Source organism: Coturnix japonica, chromosome 3 (assembly GCF_054131305.1).
Source record: "Coturnix japonica strain WE chromosome 3, WE-NBRP24, whole genome shotgun sequence".
Classification (NCBI taxonomy): Eukaryota; Metazoa; Chordata; class Aves; order Galliformes; family Phasianidae; genus Coturnix; species Coturnix japonica.
The window spans coordinates 101,085,117-101,110,356 of NC_140665.1; the positions used below are offsets into that span (position 1 = coordinate 101,085,117).

At 45.7% G+C, this 25,240-nt stretch overlaps 1 protein-coding gene across 2 annotated transcripts; it reads left to right on the forward strand.

Moving 5' to 3' along the window:
• The first annotated feature begins 4,265 nt into the window (after positions 1 to 4,265).
• MTMR9 (myotubularin related protein 9) lies at positions 4,266 to 25,240 on the forward strand. 2 transcript variants are annotated; one of them, XM_085544268.1, is made up of 10 exons: positions 4,266 to 4,877; positions 7,254 to 7,362; positions 7,738 to 7,863; positions 12,075 to 12,248; positions 14,251 to 14,468; positions 16,021 to 16,182; positions 18,268 to 18,409; positions 19,155 to 19,375; positions 20,763 to 20,914; positions 21,658 to 25,240. In XM_085544268.1, exons 1-10 carry the CDS (start codon positions 4,693 to 4,695, stop codon positions 21,942 to 21,944), a joined length of 1,776 nt encoding a protein of 591 aa, XP_085400394.1. In that variant the 5' UTR covers positions 4,266 to 4,692; the 3' UTR covers positions 21,945 to 25,240. The 2 variants fall into 2 exon arrangements, with proteins under 2 accessions (XP_085400394.1, XP_085400395.1); XM_085544269.1 differs by lacking the exons at positions 4,266 to 4,877; positions 7,254 to 7,362; positions 7,738 to 7,863; positions 12,075 to 12,248; positions 14,251 to 14,468 and adding an exon at positions 14,748 to 14,806.

Genomic DNA, 25,240 nt, shown 5'->3' on the forward strand with positions numbered 1-25,240 from the left:
GTTGGTGGCCAAGGAGGGCTTGTAGAGGAAGAATGAAGACGGTCAGCTGCAGCTGTTTCTTCTTTCCTCTTCTATAACACATGGGTGTCTCGTCACTGGAGGTGCTCAAGGCCATATTGGATGGGGCCAATGGGCAGCCTGACCTGGTGCCTGACTTAATGGTTGGCAACCTTGCCCATGGCAGGGGGTTGGAATTAGATGTTCTTTTGAGGTCCCTTCCAACCCAAACCATTTTTTGGTTCTGTGAATCTATGGAAATGTGATGTTGTCTAAATTAAATACAAGCTGGCCTCACTGTTTCTGTCTCCTCTTGGGGAATTCAAGTTCACCAACTCACTTGAGCAAAGCTTACTAGAATCAGACGTACACGTTGGTGCACCTGAACACCAGAAAGATGCCCTGGAGGTGACTAAATGGTTTCCTGGGGTCCTGTTGGAGTAGCTGTTCAACTCACCATAAACGATGACACTCTCCTCCTGCTAGCCAGTGTCCCAAGTGGAAAACCACAGCTACAACCTGAAAGCATTTGGATATGTAGAGAATATAAAGGGGGACATGGGGGTGTGTAAGGAAGAAATGAACTCTTTACCCCCTTGCCAGAACTATGGCAATCCTATTCACTTTGTAGCGATGAAACGATAAGTTAAACAGGCCGCAATTTGCTATGAGGCAGCTTGCCAGGTTACACCAGTTCTTATCTTCTAGCATAAAATCCCTTTATATTTACTTTTTTTTTCTTTTCCTTTTTTAAGCAGAAGACCTTGCCCAGCCTCCATCGAGCCCAGGAGGGTTTGGTTTTGAAGATATATTCATTTATGCTTTTCTAGAGGCAATTCGTGATGCAGCTTCCTCAGGAATGATCTGGTAATTTCCTCAATTGGGTCAGACTCCAAGAGCCCAGCTTTGAAGACAGGAGGAATTACCCTGGTGTGTGCACCTCCTGGGACTCAGAGCTCCATATCCTATGGAAAAGCATGCAGAATTATGCTTTGAAAGCACCACAGCCTTCAGATAAAAACAACAAAAAACAAACAAACAGAAGCAGATTGCTGTATCAGCTTATGTTATCCTCATTTGCTCTTGCAAGAGGAGGTGGAAGAAGAGCCCTGCTCGCTTCAGTGATGTAATGCTTTCTCCTGCACTCCAGAGAAACCACTTGTCACCGTTACAGACTGAAGACACTGTACATGAGTTTGGTTAATTACCTTTCCACTTAAAACCATGTGCAGGTCAAGATCATTTCATTAATGGCCTCTTTATCCTTCCCTTCCCTTCCCTTCCCTTCCCTTCCCTTCCCTTCCCTTCCCTTCCCTTCCCTTCCCTTCCCTTCCCTTCCCTTCCCTTCCCTTCCCTTCCCTTCCCTTCCCTTCCCTTCCCTTCCCTTCCCTTCCCTTCCCTTCCCTTCCTTTCCTTCTCTTCCATTTCCTTTCCCTTCTTTTCCCTTCCCCACACTGCTGGCTGATGTAAAACCATTAGAACCTCAAGGATCTTTCCTCTGTGCCATTTTCTTCCCCCTGTGTTTCTCTCTCCACCCTGGCCTCCTTTTCCTTCAGACTTCTCACAAGGCAAACATGGAGCCTGAGGAGGAACCATAAGACCCCATTGTGTTGCCTCTTCCTGCATGAGTGGACTCCAAGTGTTAAATCATGGTCACAGCTAAGCCCACTGAACATTCATGCTTCTGCCTAATAAATCAGCTCCATGTATGAAAGGTTCATCAGACCCCTATTAGGTGGCCAGTGTTATAAACAACTTTATTCTCTATAGAGTTTGAGTTTTCTTTTTCTCCTTCACACCATGCAGAAAAGCCAACTGCAGGTATCAGAAAAGCTTTCTACATGGGTGATAGGGAGTGCTTAGGAAACCTCTGGGGACAATCTGTATCAGAGCAATTGTTCTCACTCGGTCAGAATAATTGCATATAATTTTGGCATCAGGCTGTCTGTGTGTTTTGGATGGCCTGCCTTGAGGACACCCTGAGAGCACAGAGAACTACAGGTTTTTCTTTGAATCATATCATAGAATGGCCTGGATTGAAAAGGACTATAATGATCATCTGGTTTCAACCCCCTGCTATGTGCAGGGTCACCAACCAGCAGCCCAGGCTGCCCAGAGCCACATCCAGCCTGGCCTTGAATGCCTGCAGGGATGGGGCATCCACAGCCTCCTTGGGCAACCTGTTCCAGTGTGTCAGTCCAGCCAATTCCACTCAAGAGCCCAGAGATTGGTACCCTGAAAGCCAATCCCTCTTTGGGAAACCAAGGTACCTTCATGCCCAGCATGTGGCTAGAGCATGCAGGCCTCATGGCTGCCTTGGCACTCTAAGTTTCCCATTACAATTGTGTTCGCTGCAGTCTCAGGCGGGTTTCAGCCTCAAACATCCTTTGCTTCATTCCTGCTGCTCCTCCACTCCTCCTCAGGAAGACATTGGAGAGGTTTGGTGTTTGGAGAATCTCTTTCAGGTATGATAACACACAAACAATAGAGCCCTACAAAAGCACTAGTGCTTCTCCAAGAGGCAAATGGCCATGGGACTGTGACAGATGGAGGGTGATTCTCTGGTACTCTGCAGCAAGTTATGCTTTGGATATGACTGCGGAGTAAGAGCAGTTCCTAATTGCATCAAGTTTAACAAATGGTGGATTCTAAAATGGGGATGGGGCAGCCCTGGATATTTATACAGACTGAGGGGAAAGAGGTTGGGGAGCAGCCCCACAGAAGGTGATGTGGGGATCCTGTGTGGAGCCAGGAGTTGGGCTCAGTGGTCCTTGTGGGTCCCTTCCAACTTGGGATATTCTATGATTCTTCGGAGCTGCCAGCCTTCATGAGCTGGAGAACCCTGATTAACCCATTATTTGTTTGCGTGCATTTTAGCACCAGAGATGTGTTGTATTCTTCATCATGTCCTGCACATCCTCTGCTCTTTAGAAGATCACAGTGACACTCAACAACTGCAATACCAGGCATTGTTGAAGTACTCCAGGAGTCTGCTCCATACTTTCCTGCTCTTTATTTCACAGCAGGGACAACAAGCCTTGGAGAATGGTCAGGCTCAGAGAGTGGAGAGAACTGAGCCTATTTATTTTTTGACCTGGCCTTGAGAACCTCTAAGGCTTCTCAGAGATAAATTGCAGAGAGAAATGGTGCAGTTAAGTTACACACAGGACTGACATGCTCCAGCAGCTCCAGGACTGGGCGAGAACTCGCTTCTCCCTTAGAGCAGCTGATGATGTGGGGCAGTGCCAACAGTATTAAGTTCTATTATTATGAACCTATTTGGGGTGGGTTGGAGCTTCATGATCCTTGAGGTCCCTTCCAACCCAACCATGCAGTGATTCAATGTTCAGGCAATAGAACACACTGCACAGGGAGGTGGCGGGGTCACCATGCATGGAGGTGTTCCAAACCAGCAGGGATGTGATATTATGGGATATAGTGGGCTATATGGGATATATAGCGGGCTATATGGGATATAGTGGGCTATATGGGATATATAGTGGGCTATATGGGATATAGTGGGCTATATGGGATATATAGTGGACTATATGGGATATATAGTGGGCTATATGGGATATAGTGGGCTATATGGGATATATAGTGGGCTATATGGGATATAGTAGGCTATATGGGATATATAGTGGGCTATATGGGATATAGTGGGCTATATGGGATATATAGTGGGCTATATGGGATATAGTGGGCTATATGGGATATAGCGGGCTATATGGGATATATAGTGGGCTATATGGGATATAGTGGGCTATATGGGATATAGTGGGCTATATGGGATATATAGTGGGCTATATGGGATATAGTGGGCTATATGGGATATATAGTGGGCTATATGGGATATTTAGCGGGCTATATGGGATATAGTGGGCTATATGGGATATATAGTGGGCTATATGGGATATAGTGGGCTATATGGGATATAGCGGGCTATATGGGATATATAGCGGGCTATATGGGATATAGTGGGCTATATGGGATATATAGTGGGCTTTATGGGATATAGTGGGCTATATGGGATATAGCGGGCTATATGGGATATATAGTGGGCTATATGGGATATAGTGGGCTATATGGGATATATAGCGAGCTATATGGGATATATAGTGGGCTACATGGGATATATAGCGAGCTCCTGCTCTGCCCACCGCTCCTCCTGCACCCGGAACTCACAGCCGCGGGTCGCATTGTTCACCGGACCGCTGTAGGGAAGCACTTCCGGTAGCAGCAGCGTTCCGCCCCTTAATTCAGACCCTCCCACTCGGCTCGCCATTGGTCAGCGCTGAGTCACATGATCGCCGCCTCCTCCCATTCCACTTCCGTTCCGCTGGGCGCCTCCCTCTGGCCCGGGGCTGCTGGCGGCCCCATAGCCCCCATATCCCCATAGCCCCCATTGGCCCCATAGCCCCCATTGACCCCATAGGCCCCATTGACCCTATAGCCCCCATTGGCCCCATAGCCCCCATTGGCCCCATAGCCCCCATTGACCCCATAGGCCTCACAGCCCCCATTGGCCCCATTGGCCCCATAGGTCCCATTGGTCCCATTGACCCCATAGGCCCCATTGGTCCCATTGACCCCATTGGCCCCATTGGCCCCATTTCCCCTATTACTCCTCCCATAGGCCCTATTTCCCCTATTACTCCTCCTTGCTGCTTTCATTTCCCTTCCTTCCCGGCTAATATGGAGTTTGCCGAACTGATCAAGACCCCTCGGGCTGATAATGCCGTCCTGCACCGTCCTTTTTACCCGACCGTAGAGGGAACGTTGTGTCTTACCGGGCATCACCTCATCTTCTCCTCTCGTCGTCAGGATAATGAAGAGGAGCTGTGGCTGCTGCACTCCAATATCGACTCCATTGAGAAAAGGTGCTGTCCTGCCTTATTGCCTGCCTGTGTGGTTGTATCGGGGTTCAGTGGGGCTCTATAGCTCTTACAGCCCGTTATAGTGATAGAGGCCAGCGGGGTGAGGCGGGTGATGCTCCCCATTGCTTTGCCTTGGGGAGCAGTGAGTGCAGTTCATGTCTATTCACCTCAAGTCATTGCTGGAGGGGCCTGGAGCATCTCCTGTGTGAAAGGCTGAGAGCACTGGGGCTGTTCAGGCTGGAGGGGGCTAAAAGTGGAGCTTATCAATATCTCATGGGCAGGAGCCAAGTGGATGGGACCAGGAGCCTTTTGGGGGTACCCTGTGTCAGGACAAGTGCCCTGTTCCTAAAGGTGTTCAAGGCCAGGTTGGATGGAGCACTGGGCAGCCTGGTCTGGTGTTAGATATAGAGATGGGTGGCCCTGCATGTGCTGGGGGGAGACTCAGAATCTTTGAGATCCCATCCAACCATTCTATGATTCTCCCCCCTGATCCTCTAGGAATTATTAACACTTAACGCTGTGATGCTCCTTGCCAGGATGGTGTAGTGAGGCTGGATCGTAGCTCTCCAGGGGCACTTCATCCTTGCCCATCTCCTTTTGTCACAGGAACATCAGAGATGATGAATCTACTCCACATTGTTCCTGTTCTGTGTGTTGTTTCCTCACTGAGCTTCCCTTGTCCTGTTGAGTGACAGTCCTCTCTCTGGCCATTGCCCAGTGCTGCTTCACTGTAGTCCTTCTCTCAATTTGGTTGTACTAAAATATATATATATATCTATCCCTTTTTCTCCTCTTTTAAAGCAATCTGGAAGAGTAGGTTTCCCCTCTGACAAAAATAGGAAAGATCCAGCAGCGGTGGCTATAAAAATCAGGCTTTCTCACCATGGCTGAACTATTTGACATTGGTTAAGTTCGCTTCTTTGGCTCTGATTTCTCCAAGAAATGCTGTTTCCTGGCCTGAGGGTGGAGAGGAACAGAGTGAAACCTAAGGAAATTTGCTCCCATCTGGCTCTGCTCAGTCATCAGGGAGGTTTGGCCTTGTCCTCGTTGCTGCTGCTACTAAACCAGCTATAGCTCTGTCTTATGAAATGATTACGAAGAAGCTTCTCTTTCCTTTTTCATAGAACCATAGAATGGCTTGGGTTGAAAAGGAGCACAATGATGATTTCAAACCCCCTGCTGTGTGCAGGGTCACCAACCAGCAGCCCAGGCTGCCCAGAGCCACATCCAGCCTGGCCTTGAATGCCTGCAGGGATGGGGCATCCACAGCCTCCTTGGGCAACCTGTGCCAGTGCGTCACCACCCTCTGGGTGAAAAACCTCCTCCTAAGATCCAACCTAAACCTCCCCTGTCTCAGTTTCAAACCATTCTGCCTTGTCCTGTTACTATCCACCCTCATAAACAGCTGTTCCCCCTCCTGTCGATACATTCCCTTCAAGTATTGGAAGTCACAATGAGGTCTACTCTGACCCTGTATATGTGTGTTCTGACTGTAACCTGGCCCTTTAGTTCTCATCTGCTTCTGTTTCTTGCATCATTCCTGGTTGCTACAAGCGCTCTTCTGGTGAATGACGAAACTTTGCTGCTCTTCCTTCGCTCTCTGCTTTGCAAACTGAAATCCTTCTTGTTTCTATGAACGCTGCTGATGACTTGAAGTGAAAAAAGCACTCCTTTTCTGCTCAGGCATCATCCGGCTTTGAGATACACAAGGGAGACTGGAGAGGGCGTCTGTGTGCTGTGTTTACTTCACAGCGTAGAGCTTTTCTGGTTTGCTTTGTAAATGCTTGTGATAAGAGCTTTACTTCTGAGGTTCACAGAACAAATAGCTGCATGGCATTGCAGGTATCAGAAGCCAAACTTACTTGTTAAAGGGGTGTAATATAGCCAGCCTGAAGTGTTTTAAGAATGAAATCCTGCTCACGTGTTTTCAGCTGGCCTTAAAGTTTCAGCATATCACTTCAAGGAGGCTGAGAACTTCATGGAGTCATAGAATGGTTTGGGTTGGAAGGGACCTTTAAGACCATCCAGTTCTAACCCCCTGCTACAGGCAGGGACACCCCCCTGCAGACCAGGTTACTCACAGCCCCATCCAGCCTGGCCCTGAATGCTTCCAGTTGGATCAGGAAATAGCTGAAGGTGACCCTTATTTCATATTCTAAAGCAAAGCTGGGATGAAAATCATTTCCATCCTGTAATTCCACACCACACAGATGAAATAAAGCAAAGCGCAGCTTGAAAAATGCCATATCTGTATACCCTTTGAAAGATTATAAGGTATATATTGTAGAGGAATTGCTACTAATGGAATTTGGTCTTGTAGGAGAAGCTATAATACCTCATCATGTTCTGAAGAGGCTCTTTCTTCATGTCTTGCTCTAGGTTTGTGGGTTCACTGGGTACCATCATTATAAAATGCAAAGATCTGCGAATTATTCAGCTGGATATTCCTGGAATGGAGGAGTGTCTGAACATTGCTAGCTCTATAGAGGTAAGAATTCACAATGGTAAGCATATATTCTCAGACCTCTGCTTTAACTCTTCTCAAGTAAAGGGGTAAATATCATGTAGGACGTGTCCTATTCTTTGTTGTGCTGTTAAATACCATAGCTTACACAAGGGTTACTATGCAGGCAAATCCCCCCATTGTGGTTAGATCATTATCCGCTTTCTTGTGATATTGGTTATATGACTGCTAATCTACCCTTCAAGTGACTGTAATTCAAGCTTGACAGCTGTATGCTTTTGGATCACTTAAGTTTCTTAAGCTTTTATCATGAGTATTAAAGAAGAAACGTACAGAAAATGGTGTTTTAGAGGAAGATATTTGAATCTTAGCCACGTTTTTCTTCTCTCATTCACACAGGCACTTTCTACTTTGGATTCTGTCACTCTCATGTACCCGTTCTTCTACCGGCCTATGTTTAAAGTTATTGAGGATGGCTGGAGTGCTTTTTTGCCTGAGAAAGATTTTGAACTTCTCCGTTCATTGGTAAGTTGAATCTAAAGGTTTGCACAGGCATTTGTGTATATGTGAGCAAATAGTTCTTGAATATAGCTTGGAGAAGAAAAGGCTCCGAGGAGATTTTATTGTGACCTTCCAATACTTGAAGGGAATGTATAGACAGGAGGGGGAACAGCTGTTTATGAGGGTGGATAGTGACAGGACAAGAGGGAATGGTTTGAAACTGAGACAGGGGAGGTTTAGGTTGGATCTTAGGAGGAAGTTTTTCCCCCAGAGGGTGGTGACGCACTGGAACAGGTTGCCCAAGGAGGCTGTGGATGCCCCATCCCTGCAGGCATTCAAGGCCAGGCTGGATGTGGCTCTGGGCAGCCTGGGCTGCTGGTTGGTGACCCTGCACACAGCAGGGGGTTGGAACCAGATGGTCATTGTGGTCCTTTTCAACTCAGGCCACTCTATGGTTCTATGAAGAGTTTCCCTCCTATAGTGTCTGGTCTGAAAATCTCTATTGATTCTAACAACTGCCCAGGGCTTGGATAGGAGAGGCGTGTTGTTCAAGTATTCCCTCTGCGTATCAGGCATTTCTGTTTCTGCTAAATATTACCATCTGGTGTCCATATTCCATTATACAAATGGTGCTCTGAGACCCATGTAAACGCTGCCTGGGAAGGCAAACGTCTTTAGTCCTTTAGAGATGGCTACATCATAAGAATTAATTCAAGGTCCTGGCTTATGCAGGGGAAATACTGGGAGGGTTTGGAGCAGAGGATTTCTAGGTGCTGTGGAACACATGTTGGTGTCTTTTAGTTACCCAATGGGTAGCAGCTGTTCTTGTGGAATTTCACATTGGATCCCTTCATTTTAGGATGCTGAATTTGATACAGTGGGAGATAGCTCAGTTGCAGGAGCCTGTCTGTTTTACCAGCGCCTTGGGTCAGCCTCTCTGCTCCAAGTCTGTTTCACATTAAGTGCGTGCTTGCTGCATCATCTTGGCTTTCTGAAACAACATCCATTAGTCCAACATCAAAGAACATTGATTTTTCTTTTCTTTTTTAACTGCAGTCCAGCCTGTCTGCAGGTTTTGTTGCTTCCTGTTTGAGTAATAACTGGGATCTGATTAGCTTGGCTGGATTCCTATGGTGAGATCATTCGGAAATTAAGGGAGTTCAGAGATCTTTTTTGGTCTCATAATCAGAGCACTCTCGCTTGCCCTTAGCTTTACCTGCTGTCAGAAGTCATGCAAGCTGATCTGTTACAATAACCAGGACCACAGCTTTTGTTTTAATCGCAGTTGGGTGAGTCAGGTATGGTGCTTTACTTTCCCCAAACAACAGTCAAATATTGTTGAGCAAACATTTCTTATACTTAATTAAGCTTCCGTGAGAGATTACAACAAGTGACCAGTTATGTTTTTTTCTCAGTGAAGCCAAATGAGTGAAATTCAGGAGGTTGTTCCCTCTCTTTAATGTTCTCCATCTGGATGTGTTGTGCCTTCCCTTCCTCTGTATGGCAGCAGCTCATCACCCATGCTAGATCTAATAGTGCATTCAACCACTGTCTGTTACAGGACAGCTTTAAAGCTCTTAGACGCTTGAAATGGCAAAGTATACAAGTTAGAAGTCAAAAAAGATGATGCAATGTATTGCCTATTTTTTTTTTACTGTAATATTTTGCTGTGTAATAATAGTCTATTTATATTGACTGATGTTGTTCTCCCAACCTTGAGACTCGCCTGTGTGGATCCTGATGCTTTGGTCCGATGGAATATCACCTAGCATTGCTCTCAGACCTTGACAGACAGCACTTCCCGTTCTAGCTCAGGTTTGGGGCTTGGGAGGCTGTTCCTCTGCCACACATTCTTGCTTTCAATCCACAAAGGGTTTAATTTGATCTAACAAAGATAAAGCAAATAGATGGGGATGGACAGGCTTCCCTTCTGCCCATTTGTAGGACTGCAGCATGCTGTGACCTGTAACACTGTAAATGCAGTTTCCTCTTAACTTTAAGTGCAAAGGCCACGTACATTAACAACATCATCAAAACAAGAGTATTTCATTGCCACCAAATTGGGTTCTTCTTTCTTCCTTTGTCAATGTAAGAAAGAACTTAGGATTCTGGACAGCTTTTATCTACTCTCCTGGTGTTTCTTATGAGTAGCTGAATTTTCTGGCTCAACTTGCAGTGGTGTAGGTTTGACTTCTATCAGACAAGGATCAATCTTTGCATCTGTTGTTATCCCCATCCCTGCCTTAACTGAAGTTTGGTTTTGAGACTCCTTCAAGCACAGATCTCTTGCTGGGAGAAGTGAATGCTAACTCTGTACTTCCCAAGTTTCATTCAGCATACTTGTCTGAAGGTGATGTCCTCCTCTCCTTTTGCTGCCCTCTGTTCTGCTTCCTGCATCTACTGCACATGGTTGAATTGCTGGTCTCTCACTCTTAATTATTAATGGCTTCCCCCCCCCCATCCCAAATTGCAGATGGATCCCCAAGTGAAATCCAGGAGGAGACTTTCACTGTTGGGCTCTGCTGTCATCTGGTTCGTGCTGGAGTAAGCTTTGACAGCTCTGCAGAGGGTAACTGGATCTCTGCAGAAGTGGCTGCGCTGCAGAAGGCAACTAGTGCTAATTGCTGCCGTTCTCCTCTTCCTTGCCATATGAATTACAACTGAATGACATAACAGTATCTGTCTCATGTTATAAATGGTGAGGGGAGGTGGTTATGGGCAGAGTGAAGTTACCAGCAGAGATAAATCAGGTTGCTGCTTTCATTCCCTGTCATCCTCATGATATCCTTGACAGCCAGTCTCTCAAAAAAGAGTACTGCAGAGTTTTGATTCTACCTCCCTTGCATCCTATGTGACAGTAAAATATCAGTTCCTTTCTACGTCCATGCATATTATCTTCCATTGGAAGCAAGTTGTGTATGGTCATCTCAAATCTTTGTGATGAGTTTGCCAGAGGTGATTTAACTTTGGCATCTGGGAAAGACTTTACTCCTTATTGTAGATATTTACATAAGCTGTCTTGAGGTAAATGAACTGAACCCAGGTAGCAATTGCTGCTCTTGATAATACACACAGTTGTATTTTCCAGCATCTTTCATAGGCAAAAGGACAGTTTTGCTGCCCCTTGGGCCCCACATCCATTTCATTGCATCTGTTGATGAAACCACGTCATAGATTGGATCAGCTTGTTCATCTGGTGGGAATGCTTCCTTGCAAGGAAACACTTCTAAATTGATCCAGTGAGCTGGGCAAGTGGCTTTGTATGATTGGATATCAGTCAGGAGGTGTAAGGCAAGAGGTAGCATGTGTGTGGAGAGAAGCTAAGGGGAAACCTCCTGACCTTCCTGAAGGCATTCAAGGCCAGGCTGGATATGGCCAAGGCTTCAGGTAGGGCAGGGTCCAGTCTGGTCTTCAGTGAGAGCCTCTTACCATTGAGACCACTCATCGACCTTTGGTTTTACATGAGATGGAGTCAACTGTCATTTGTGACCCCAGGTATCTGATAGCCTGTGTTTTCTGCCAGCTGCTTGTTGGAAATAGCACCAGGAGGCTGCCAGCATTCAGAGGGTTCTTGCACAAGCTTTGGGTTGCAGGAAGCTGGATGATTATGTAATGGGAGTTCATGATGAGAACGTTGTGCTCAGATGCTGGGGTGGTTCTAGGAAGTGCTTTTGGAGGAGGGGCTGTAGTGGTTTATGTAAAGCAGAGCCCAGACTGGAAGCATGAAATTGCAATTTTAACCTCAAAGCAGCTTCATCATCTGAAAGTTGCCTGCTAATACATATATAGCTTATAGTGTGTACTGCAGGTGTGTTTCCTGCTATGCCTGTGAAATAACTTAAAGCCACGACCACACATTTCTGACCACATGGATTAATTTTGTGCTGTTTGAGGATATGGAGAAACTAAATCAGAAGCTGTTGCTGAACAAATTGCACAGCTTAAGAAGCACAGCTGTCTCAGTGCTTAGCAGGCAGTGGAAGAGATGACCTGCGTGTTGGGTAGTGAGCTTCTAGGGGCTGCTGCAGCATGATTGCATTCAGCATCAGCAGGTTGGGGTTTGTGAGGGTGGGGAAGGATCAGTCAGCAGACATATAGGTGGATGCTAGAAGGGCTATAGGCAGGGGTGTACCTTCTGTATCTGACTGTGGAAGCTCCTTCTCCTTAGTAAGCCTTACTGTAGGAGTAACAGCCTGTGTTCTGACCCAATGCCTGTACGTGCTCATCTCTTTCAGACAGATGACTGGCGTCTAAGCCATATCAATAAGGATTTCTCTATCTGCCCTACCTACCCTTCAGTGGTGGTTGTCCCCAAGTCCATTGATGATGAAGTGCTTCAGAAAGTTGCGCTGTTTCGCCATGGCGGTCGCTTCCCAGTCCTCAGCTACTATCATAAGAAGAATGGCATGGTAAGCTGTGTTTGGTCTGTGGTTGTACCCAAAGGACATATATAAACATGCTCAGATCTCATCAGCCTTCTTTACTGATAAACTACTTATGCTCTAGACTTAATACAGTTCGCGAGACATTCTCTCATATTATTTTCCGACTTATTTTTAAGCTTTGAAACTGCTTCTGGGTGATGAGATGAGTAATCTCTATCTTAGAAATAGCTATTAATACACTTGTTTGGGCACATATGTGGCATGAGCTTGTCTCATCTTGCCCTTAGTGCTGTGAGCTTGTACAGCCGCTATTGGCACCCTAACTTGCTTTATCTGCCAAGAGGCTTCATGCTGGAAGGATGGCAGAAACCACATTGTCCTGTCTCTGGGTGATGGGCTGCCTCCTTCACAGTGGAATCATGGTGACAGCAAGCGTGCATGGAGCCAGCACCGCTCCTGCTGTGTAACTGTTGGTTGAATGATCAGAACAATCTGTTCTCCAAGCCATTTAGTATGACATGTTTCAGGAGCAAGCAAAATCCTGCCATTGCACGGGCTCCAGGAACTGATACGTTATAATTAAATGTACTTTATGAAATCATTGAGTAATTCATTGTATCTTGCTGACGTAGTCAGTTCTGAGGATGTCTGGGTTGCCCAGCTTGCATCCTTGATCCGGGCTCCTGGGTCAGATGCTGTGTTCTCACCTCCCATGCACAAGGCTTGTAAGAGTTAGAGGACACCTAACCTAATGCAGCAGTACTCTATTTTGTGGGGCTTTTTTGCCTCCAGTTTCCTAAGTCATTCATTCAGCTCTTTCTCTGCTTGGGTGAAAGCTGTTGAAGGAAGACTTGTTCAGTCACCCAACTGAACTGTGCGTGTTTCAGATGTGAGGAATGTAACAGCATTTGGCTCAGTGCTTGAACTCGTGACGGTAATGCTGTCTGTCGTGTTGCCCTCTTGGCTTTGGGTTCTCAGTACAGCTGGGGGTGCTGACTGGCAGCCCTCACATCTTAAATGCTTCAGCTGTTGGTATATAGCAGAGCTCTAGTTTGAAAGGCATTTATGTAAGAAAAATCTCAGCTAATAGATCTGTAGAACTAGAGCTTATTCATGTAGCTGCTGAGTAGAACTATACCTAACTTACCTGCATCTTTAGCATATGGACAACTCAAGTCACACACAGATTTGGAAGGAGACTAGAAAAATGATGATCCTAAAAACTAATCAAGTGAAGGAGTCATCAGCAGGAGTTTGTGAAGTTGGCACTGTGATAATAATTAAAGGGATTATGTCTCTGAGAAGTCTCATGTAAGAAGCGCTCTGCCAAATGATTGCACAACTCGAGGAGTTCTTCTTTGTTTTGAATAAGCTCAGGCTTTGTGCTTGAAAGAATGGAAGGTTCAGGGCAAGGGAGAATGGGAGGAGCCAGAGAAATGTGGGAGAGCGTTTTTGTGCGTCAAACAGTGCAGATGAGCACATTTTTCTGCCTATCCAGATGTGGTGAATCAAACTTGAAGCAGATGTATAAAGTGCAGTGGGATGAGAGGTGTTTGAATCCTAGAATTATAGAATGGCCTGGGTTGAAAAGGACCACAGTGACCATCTGGTTCCAACCCCCTGCTATATACAGGGTCACCAACCAGCAGCCCAGGCTGCCCAGAGCCACATCCAGCCTGGCCTTGAATGCCTGCAGGGATGGGGCATCCACAGCCTCCTTGGGCAACCTGTTCCAGTGCATCACCACCCTCTGGGTGAAAAACTTCCTCCTAAGATCCAACCTAAACCTCCCCTGTCTCAGTCTAAAACCGTTCTGCCTTGTCCTATCCCTATCCACCCTCGTATACAGCCATTTCCCCTCCTGTTTATACTCTCCTCTCAAATATTGGAAGGACACCACAGAAAAACTGCAGAATCCAGGAGGGCTCTGTTTGCATTTTCCCCTCTGAGCAGATGTGTGAGAAGTTCCTTAAGATTGAGAGTCTTAAGGCTCTGTTTCCTAATTTGGGGTTACTTGTCTCCACAGGTCATGACGCGATGCAGCCAACCTCTGACAGGTACAAATGGGAAACGCTGTAGAGAAGATGAGAGGCTCGTTAATTCCACTCTTCGTCCTGGGTCGCGTGGGTACATCATTGACACGAGGTCCCTAGGCACTGCCCAGCAAGCCAAGGCCAAAGGAGGAGGCTTTGAACTAGAAGTGCATTATCCCCAGTGGAAGAGGATTCACAAGTGCATTGAGAGGTGGGTGAGATCACACAGGCCGTCTTCTGCACTATGATTGTAGGGTTGTGTTGGCAGAGCCATGCCAGCTCCATGGAATAATTTGCTTCTGTAAGGTATGGCCGTGCATCTTGACTGTTGTCAATGGGGTTGTATTCTGGCAAAATGAAGGTTTTTGGCTTTGGAAAGCAGTGCTTAGTTCCTTGTTTTGAACAGCTTGCTGCTGCAGGTTTCAGATACTGAGCAATCTCCCCATGCCATCTGTGTTTCTGACCACCCGTAGTTGCAATCCAGCTTTCCTGTGTTCCTCTTTGTAGTGCACAGGAATGAAGGAGTCCCTTGCCAGAGAGTTGCTACAGGTGAGGACTTGAGTGTGGCTGTCACACCTTTGTGTCCAGTGCTTTTCTCAGGAGATTTAATATTTTATTGGCTACGTGGAGGCAAGTTGCTGGGTTGAACAGTCCTTTGATCTTTGTTAAACTGCTCCTAAGCCTTAGTTTTGGGGAGCTTTTGTATATGGATATGCAGTAATGTTGTTGGATCTGTTGGAAGTCAGTTACTCTTCTCAGCAGTTGTGTAGGTTTGCTTCTTATGAGCTAATAGAAGGATTTTCCTATCCTCTACTTTGAACTGTTAGGTTTTGCTTCTCAAAACAGTGCGGAATTGAGCTTGACATTGGTTACTTTGCAGGTGGATGGTAGGCATCAGGTTTATTCTTTCCTCTCTGTGTGTCTCTTGTTAGGGTTATTTAAGCTTTCTGAGGTCTGGTCTGCTCGCTGCATCCTTTGTTATCCTGAGCACACGCTGGGGTCAGTGTGAAGTGACATGTGATCCATTTGTAGTTTGATGCCTCTGGATGGCATCGTGTGACACAGGGCCAGAGAAGCAGCTCGCTTTAGCACTGCATGCAAAATGCCAGCTTTCCAGAGGATACATTACAACAACTGCAAAAGTGAAACAAAATGCATTCCCTCTCCCTACTACCTTTTATCTTATCAACTTAACCAAACTAATCTTCCTGTGGTCCTATGCTGCAAAGCTGAGTGTAGCTTCGAGTTGTGTGTGTGTTGTTGGATGAATGGCTTTTGGGTTACTGTTGCAGCTCTGCAGATTAAAGCTGCTAGTGTAATAGGAAACAAAACACTTGAAGCTTGGCTCAGGCTCCTTAATGTCCATGCCAAGCTGCGGTCATGTGTATATGGTAACAGATGTATGGTTGCTGAAGCACTTTATATGTAAGGCATAGGTATGGCTGAATGCAGGCAGAACTCAGGTACAATGATGAATGGCTGCACTGTTGTAATACCCCATGAAGCAGTTTGTTTTGAAATGGAAGAGAAAACTTATGTCAATAGAGTGGTGTTCTGCTGGCAGTTAACCATGGTTAACCTTAGTTAACCTAACCTGGTGAAAGCAGGCTCTGAATAATGGCATGACATCTCTGGGGTCATCCTTCCTCATGCAACTGCGTATAACACTCAGTGCTTTATTTTGATATCAGTAGTTCTGAGATCAGTGTGTATGTTGTCTGTGCATTACTGCTAACATTTTCAACCTTTTGCTCTTCCCAAAGGTATAATATTCTGCAGGAAAGCCTCATTAAGCTTGTAGAAGCTTGCAATGACCAGTCACACAACATGGACCGCTGGCTCAGTAAGCTGGAAGCTTCCAACTGGTTGTCTCACGTCAAGGAGATACTCACTGCATCTTGCCTTGCTGCTCAGTGTATTGATAGGTAAAGCTTTTTATTTCTTATTCACAAAGGCTCAAGTTTCTCATTCCCTTGTTAGATAAATTGTTAAATACCTTTATTTCCTGTCCGGGTATTAATATTTAAGCCTTTAGTAAATGGCCACCATGAACTAGCTTGCTTGCACTTAACACACAGCACCATTTCCTCATCATGGTTAAGGAATGTTCCTTTAGTACCTCATGTTGTATTTAAGTACAAGCCTGAGGGAGGAAATGTTGACTGAGAGTGGGTATTATCTCACCTAGATGAGATCTATCCCTGTGTCTGCTTCCACCACTGCAACACGGCTGGTTTTATTGGAGGTTTCAAGTGTTTTCTCAGCTGTAAGCTTCCATTACCCCAACTCACTTCCAGTCTGCTTCTAGGTGCAATGTATTCCCCTAGGAATTGGTCCATTGCATAGAGCTCTCAACCTTTATCCCCATAGTCTATCTGAGCAATCTTGCTCATATGTTATAAGTGTTTGTGACCTCTTGTAACCTGTTTCTTGACTAAATGCTCCTAACTTGTCCTCAAGCTTGAGAGAGAAGTTTAATGTCAGGTGTCAGGATTGAAGACCAAATGTAGGGGGTGTAAATACAGTCTTTTTGTGGCCCTGGAAGGAAAAAGCCTTTCACAAGGCTGAGGAAGCCCTCCCTTTTCATAGCAGCTTGGAAACGTTACACAGCTACGCAAGCAAAGCTGAAACACTGTCTCATACTGCTCTGAAATATGAGCTACTGTGCTTTTTAAAAGCACTGATGGTATCTGTTTAGATATAGGCTGTGCCAGGAAAGGATGGCTCACAATCAGTGGTTTCATCTGTGATTCTTTCCCCTTGTGTACAATGAGAAAAATCAGTGGTGAAACTCCTCTGGATTTGTGGGAGAGCAGACGGTTTTGTCATCTTGAACCTCTCCTTTTTACTGTTTACCTGGAGTTGCGACATGTCAGCACCAAACTGATGCCTTGCCTGCCTTGCTTGGAGCCTGGTGATAGCGGCTGAGCTGATAAAGGTGCCTCAGTTATGTTGGCCCCAGGGAGGGAATAGCTGGAACAAAAAAAAAGGGGCAAAAAAAGATTAAATGTGTAACTGTTACTCCCCCATGTGCCTCACTTCAGTGAGAGTATAGGCTTGGTGATTGACTTCTACAGTTGTGCTTGGCTGTGAAGGGGCCTGTTCTGCTTTCTGGGGGCGGGGAGGAGCAGAGAAAGTATCTGAAGATCATCTGAACTGTTAAAGCGCTGGGTTTATTTTAGGCTTAGGACTGTATACAAAGATGTTGCAATGTTTAAGGTATGGATTTATTGCTGCTTTTCAGTACAAAAAGCAGATAACATCCATCTACAGGGTTACTTGCTTCTTAGATAGAGCTGTTTTACCCATGCTTTGCTGCTAAACATGGGTATCCATACAGAAACAAGAACAGCCTGCAGTGAATCTTCTTCCTAGGTGTAATGATGTTAGCAGAATTGAGACATCTGTTCAAGGTCTGGGAGGACCAAGGGGTATAAATGCCATTTAATACTTCACAGTCTTTCCTTTACTTAAATTAGATTGTGGAAACATATCTAAATCTGGCCTAGGATGGAGGAAAGTGGGGAGGGAATCAGCTGTCCTGGGGTGTGGGTCATGTGAGCTCCTAGCAGTGTGTGCAGGACCTTCCTGTCCCAGACTGTCCCATGTTTTGCTCCTCATGTTGTTCTGCTGCTTCAGTTGTGTTGGCTGGTGAACAAGAAGCCTTTGTTCTTGGCTCTTAGACAAGCTTTCTTGCTCAGGGCAAACTATTTGCCCCCCTTTCTATCGACCAAGATCTGCCTTTCTTCCTTCTTTCTCCTGAACTGGCTTCATTCTCTTTCAGTAATCACCAATTAAGGTGCAGGTGTAAGCAAGAATCTCACAATACTGTTTTACAGAAGAATCTGGGATGATGATCCATCTCCAGAGGGTATGGGAGCATTTGAGAGTACTTAGCAAAACCATAAATGATGAGCAAAGTCTGATGTGTTGGCATCCACTGGGGTGTGTATGTTCGTGGGATGCGTTCTGCCCATTCATGCTGTTATTCCCTTCCACCTTTCTCACAGGGAAGATGCATCAGTGTTGGTGCATGGGACTGAAGGAACTGATTCAACACTCCAGGTAACTTCTCTGGCACAGATTATCTTGGATCCAGAATGCAGGACCATACGAGGCTTTGAATCTCTTATTGCAAGGGAGTGGCTACAGGTAAGTCCCAGTGGATAAAACGTCAATCTGTTCTCTTGGCACTTGCATTGGGAAATGGCCTGAGAGGCAGTAAACAGGTTACACCTTGGTGCAACCATGCTCAGTGTGAACAAACAGTCCTTGTCTGAAGACGCAAAGTTATTACTGAGTCATTTGTACCTACGGTACATCATAGGGCCTGTACCTTTCACTGTAGTTCTACAGTTTAGGGCAGCTGCCTGTTCTATGTGCACAAGGTGAACACCTCTTTAGAACAACATGGAGTTAATATCCTTATCTTGGTCCTTCAGTGCCCCCACAGCAGTTTGTTCTTGGTTAAAAATATCTGATTAATTACATAGCCTGATAAGGCAGAAAAGTATCACTTGGTGTTTGAAGCTGCACATACTGCATGTACTCTGGTGGAATGGTATTTGCGAGGGTGGATAGCGATAGGGCAAGGGAGAATGGTTTAAACTGAGACAGGGGAGGTTTAGGTTGGATCTTAGGAGGAAGTTTTTCCCCCAGAGGGTGGTGACGCACTGGAACAGGTTGCCCAAGGAGGCTGTGGATGCCCCATCCCTGCAGGCATTCAAGGCCAGGCTGGATGTGGCTCTGGGCAGCCTGGGCTGCTGGTTGGTGACCCTGCACACAGCAGGGATTGAAACCAGATGGTCATTGTGGGCCTTTTCAACCCAGGCCATCCTGTGATTCTATGATGCTCGCATTCTGTTCCTCTGTGTGATGCTCTGATTTCTGTTTACAGGCTGGTCACCCTTTTCAGCAGCGCTGTGCCCAATCAGCCTACTCAAATATCAAGCAGAAATCGGAGTCCCCAGTGTTTCTCCTCTTCTTGGACTGTGTATGGCAAATCTTTCATCAGTTTCCTTGCTCTTTTGAATTCAATGAACACTTCCTTGTTACGCTCTTTGAGCATGCCTATGCTTCGCAATTTGGGACTTTCCTGGGAAACAATGAGAACGAAAGGTTGGTGAGAATGTTTGCTCCGAACCCCTTAAATATCTGTCAGAAATGTCACTTGATTTGAAAAAAGGTGAGGGTGATGATATGGTCTTTCTGGATGCAGGTGAGTTTCTCTTGTCGCAGTTGCATGGTGTGCTGCAGTGCTTGGGGGCTTCTCCTTCTCTCAAGCTCTTGAGCAGACCAACATTCAGCTTCTGATGCTGTGCTGTACCAGTGGGGCAGCTATGTGCACACACTGAACAGCATTGCTGGGAGTTCTAAGCAGGGTGAAGTTCAGGAGGGTACTAACCCTGCAAGACAGTTGGCAGCTGCCAGTGGTTTCAGTTCTTGTTTTTATCTTCAACCTGTCTGTTCTCAGGCCTCCTGAGTCCAGTAAGACCATGTCTGAAGACCACTGAAGAAACAGAGGGGGAAAAAACAGTGCTGATTACACAAATAAGGCAGTGTGAAGCCTTTCTGGAAACCTCTCAGCTCTGAAAGCAACCCTTGCTTAGAAGAGATCCCTGTCTTCTGCAGGGCTGCTGAACTGGTCAGACTACAAAACTAAGTCAGATTGAAAACCAATCAAATTAAATTTGAAAGAATATGAATGTTAGGTGTGATAACTTGTGTCATGTCTGAGTACATCCATCTGTGGGCACAAATATGTTTGAAGTCCAGTGTTAAGGTTGTGCCACTTGAAGTATTCATGGGGATGGCAAATATCCCACCTGAGTGACAGCTCAACAGGATGAGATTTCCTGAAATCCAATGACTAGAAACCCTTGTTTAACTCCAGGTGGTGGGTTTGACCCGGGAAAAGATGTTTCTTTCTGTGCTCTGATGCTTCCTGCCACCAGAGGGATCTAATGAGATGCACCCATTGCATTATTTCTGCCTTTATCTACACCAGGGATTGCACTTGATGTTGACCTACCATCATTCCTCATGACTCAGTCTTAACAAGATTGAGTCCTTTTCAAAATTAACAGGCAAACCATTTTGGTGGGGTAAGTGACTGACATCTGGCCAGAAGGCAGCTGACTTCCACCTGACTTAGAAATGACAAAGAAGAGCTGGGGAAACAGCATTTGAGTAAACTGCTTTCAGGTTTCAACCAACCTGGTGCTGTGCTGATGAGTGCGACTGAAGGGATGAGCCTGAATTGTTGATCCATTACTTTGTCTGGGCTAGTAGCATGTGGGAGTGCCTGTGTCAGTCTAATCTGTAAGGTTCTGACAAAACGAGTTGTCTTCTGGATCAAGCCCTGGGCAACCTGACCTAGCTATGTGTGTCCCTGTTCACTGCAGGGGATTTAACAAGATGACCTTTAAAGTTTCCTTCTGACTCAAAGGATTCTATAGTTCTTAGCTTAAAACTGAAAGCTGATTTGGTCCTTCGGGTTTGCTAGGTCTAAACTGAAGCTGCCGGAGAAGACCATGTCCCTGTGGTCCTGGATGAACCGGCCCGAAAAGCTGAAATATTTTGAGAATCCTCTTTTTGAGGCCAACAGCCTTGTCATCTGGCCCTCTGTGGCCCCACAGAGCCTGCAGCTCTGGGAAGGTAAGCCAAGCTCATATATATCTTGTGGCTGCTGGTAAAGCATCTGCTTCTGTTGTCTCTGCTCCGTGCTTAGTCTGTCACAGCTGTTAATGTTCTCGCTCCCTTTGAAATCTGTTCCAAAATATGTTTGGCATGTAGCTTACCCAGAGGCATAATGCTTCCTTGTGAAGTTTAGCAACATGCTACTCTTTGGCAGGGGTCACACTGAACTTATTCAGTAACTTGTTAGTACAGTATCTTTGCAGTGATGCAGCCTTATCTATGGTAAGTTCTGTAGGCCTGAGGCTTTCTTTGTTCAATATAAGCAAGACCTTTTCCTCCTTTATCTTGGCCAGTAAGTGGGTAATCTGTGCACTAGGTCATCTGTTGAAGAAACTTTCTCTGACCTATGTGTAACACACTGGAACATGTTGCCCAAGGAGGCTGTGGATGCCCCATCCCTGCAGGCATTCAAGGCCAGGCTGGATGTGGCTCTGGGCAGCGTGGGCTGCTGGTTGGTTACCCTGCACACAGCAGGGGGTTGAAACCAGATTGTCATTGAGGTCCTTTTCAACCCAGGTCATTCTATGACAAAGTGAGCAGGCTGTTGTGGCAGGCCAGAGACTGAGCATGTGATCAATATGAGAAAAAAGGAAGGCAATTAAACATGTAAACTATGTGCATGTTACTCGAGAGCTGATTGAATACAAATAGTAACTGGTAACAAGAAATCCTTCTGACTTTTTCTGTCTCTGGGCTTTCAGGTTTATTCCTGCGATGGAACAGGTCTTCCAGATACCTAGATGAAGCCACGGAAGAAATTAACAAGATTATAAGCTACAATAAGACACTTCAGGGTAAGGTTAATTCGTTGAGGAGGCATCTATCGCATATGGAAACGGAGGAGCAGACGACGGAGGAGCAGACGACGGAGGAGCAGACGACGGAGGAGCAGACGACGGAGGAGCAGACGACGGAGGAGCAGACGACGGAGGAGCAGACGACGGAGGAGCAGACGACGGAGGAGCAGACGACGCAGGAGAGCCAGTGAGCTGCCAGGGCTTTGCCTCAGGTCTTTCTTTTCCAGTTTGTTTTAGATTAAACACGGAAAGTGCATGTATTGCAGAGTCCTCTGGTACAGCTGACCCTCAGTCCTCCACTGCTGAAACCTTCACTTCACACAACGTACCTCCCTGCTTTTTTGGGAGGCCATTTTGGTTTGTTTACAGAAGGTACAACTGGGCATATTTTCCTCTCCTGGCAGCTTTCTTGTCTCTTACTTGTGCAGTGTCAGCAATGGCTGAAACTCTTACCTCCTCCACCCAGCTGTATGGATGACTGCGATGGGCCAAGAGGTGGAATGTTACAGATTTATTTTGGACTTTGATCTTTTATTATTTTCTTGCTGAACTCTCCAAACACTCTTCACGGGATTAAAAGGCAAAGTTATGTGTAGGTTAAAAAGGCATTCTATCTGAGAGCACCTTTTCTCCTCAAGTAGGTAAGGCAGCTTAGTTCATTAGTTTCCTAAGAGAGGTTGTAATCTAACTACAAGACCAACCAGACCAAACAATGCTTTCAGTTGCCTTCACATCTCACACTTGGGGGTTTTGTGGTTTGGGAGCTGTAGGTTATATACCAGGTTAGACATTCCAGTGCAATATAGAACTGAATAGAGATTCTGCTGCTAATGTTTAAGCTATGATCAATGGATGACAAATGTTTTTTATTCTACCTGGAAAATGGAGGTTATGTGATTGCTGGAGGTGTATTCACTTGCTGAGCAAAGCAGGGATTTGGAGCTGTCCTTTTTAGAGCCACTCTACCCTCTTGAACTTCTGGCTGTCTCTATACATTTGAACACATTCACGGTGCACAAGCAGCACTTAATTTACTGCACAGCAAAACATTTTTACTCCATTTTGTTTCTTTTCTCGTGCTCTTCCTATATGCTTTGTCAGACATCTGAAGCTGGGAGTTGGTGTGATCCAGCATACCAGGTAGCTGCTGCAGATGGGAAGGCTGTCACACTACAGCAGTGTTAATAGCAGCTGCAAATGACTTGCACTAAAACCAATCAAAGATACTAGTGGAGATTTTCTTTCAACTAAGTTCATTTTGTAGTTATTTGTCTCTGCGGCTGCAGCCTGCTCTTCTTTAAAATTATTTCTTTGGTCGAAGTCTCTTTCTCCTTCAGATAATAATGGTGTGATGCATTAACTCATGTTGGTGCTTGTCCAGCTAGATTTCATTGATAGCTACCCATAACTGAGGAGACCTGAAATCAAGCATTGCATGTGGCTGGGATTACAATAAGCTGCTCACTGTTAGTCTGTTGCAGCTGAAACCAGCGCAGATGCATGAAGTCAATCCTGATCTCTTTGGGAAGTATTGAATTATTTTTGATGCTTTGGATTGAAGCTGCCTTTGCTTAAAAGCCACTTAGCATAAAGATATGAAAACAGAGGCTCCTTCCTCATCTTGGATGTATCTGGAGGGCAGCCTTCTGTGTAACACCTCAAGATACCTTTTTAAAAGGTGTTCCGTGGAGGAGACTGTGATAGTGATATTAAGCACTACCTTAATGCCTTTGGCTTCAGTCCATATCTCCTTAGGTTTCTTCTTGAGTAGCCTAAACTTCTAAAGTCCTGTGGCTTAAGCACTTTGTGGTAATACCTATTTCTTCCTACTCTCGTAGAGCAGACTTGTTCCCTAGATTACAGATGACATAGGGAACACTTGTTGTATTTATCAGAGTGGCTGATGACCTGTAGCATACAACAAGGGAGATGGAAGCTGGCCATGCCTTTCTTCCACTTCCAGGCTCTGGATTTTTGGAGCTGCCTGCTTGTATTGCAAATGGAAGCCCTGAATATTACTGCTCACCCATCAGTGCTATGGCTGTGCTGCCTGCAGCTGCCTGGATGTTGTACTCCCATCCCATCCAGCACTTCTGCTGTTGCTGTATGTCCAAAATACATCATCATGAATCAGACGATAAGGATTTGGAGAAGGGATTGTTTTCCCTATAATAGACTGTACATAAAACACACTTCAAGGTTATGCAATTTCCTAACATAGTAATTATATATTGAGCTACATAATAGAGAAGCAAAGAAGGTTGTTCTCTTTTTTTTTAATGTAATTGCTTGGCTGCTGTAGTCTCTTACAGAAACTGCAGGTATCTGGGGAGATGGCATGGATTTGCAGCCTGTGAGGATGACACTGTGACTGTGAGCAGTGACAGCAGGTTGTTCTTTCTTCCCCCCCAAGTTCTTCTGCAAATAGTCCCCTTTGTGCAGTGTTACAGCACAGCTGGGCGCTGTGTGCAGTGGAGCTGACCTAACACGTGGACCACACACATCCCCCCTTTAAACACTTCTCAGGTGTCTCATGGCACCTGCAGTTTTCTTCACCTTTCCATTCCAGTGCTTTCCACACTATGGAGCACTCCAGCTGTTTGCTTGCTTGTGTCTATCACACTTAATCCCTTGCTTTGATCAGCTTGCTTCCCTTCAGCCTGCAGGGCTCACCCCATGGAGTTAACCATGTGCTGCTTGCAGCTCACCTGTCTCTTCCCAGGCTGTGAGTGTGATGCTGCCTTGCACAGCTTCTGGGATGCCCGCTTCTGTTCCTTAGCATATACTCTTTGTGGGCCCTTCCCCCAGGCTCACCCAGTGCAAACACGCTGCCGTTAACCAAAAAGAAAAGGGAAAAGGAATCAAACTTGCACAGTTTTCACGAAGACAAAGGGAAATGTCAATATTTTGATTGTATTGATCCAATTCTTGAATGTGGAGACCTGTTTAAGTGCACTGTTGTCCACGCTGCGTACAATGGAAGTGAAATTGCACTGTACAGCATGTTGGCTTCTCGTTGTGCTTTGCTAAAGCCTTGGAAAGTGCTGTCATGTCCAGGTTCCTGTACAAGGGAAAACGTCTATAGCAGCACTCCTTTCTTGTAACTGTGGCACTGAATAGCACTGTGTGATGTGTGCTATCTATGTTAGCCCCTGCGAATTGAAGTGATGAGCACATTTCTGTCTCAACATATGGAATCACTAATTGGACTTGGCTGCTGCATCAGTCTTCATTGGAAGAACTAAATAGCAGGGCTGGGAGCTGTGTGCTGTTGTTAGATGTGTGCCGAGTGTGTACAGAATCTTGGCTGCTGTGGTGTTGAATATATTGCAAAGAAAAATTGGAGGGGGAAAAAGATTACTGTGGTTGAAATGGCTCAGCCATTGGAAGGGGGAGAAACAGACACAAAACGGCTGTAAGCTTCGCTGTAGATACATTGAGAAGATAATAGAGCTGTCTGTTCGAATTAAAATGTTCCAATTAAAAA

Excerpts from the sequence above, each read along its gene's own strand:
- MTMR9 (XM_085544268.1), top strand. The coding sequence starts at position 4,693 with ATGGAGTTTGCCGAACTGATCAAGACCCCTCGGGCTGATAATGCCGTC. Across the intron at positions 7,363-7,737 it reads ACATTGCTAGCTCTATAGAG|GCACTTTCTACTTTGGATTC; the intron begins GTAAGAATTCAC and ends TCATTCACACAG. Across the intron at positions 7,864-12,074 it reads TTGAACTTCTCCGTTCATTG|ACAGATGACTGGCGTCTAAG; the intron begins GTAAGTTGAATC and ends CATCTCTTTCAG.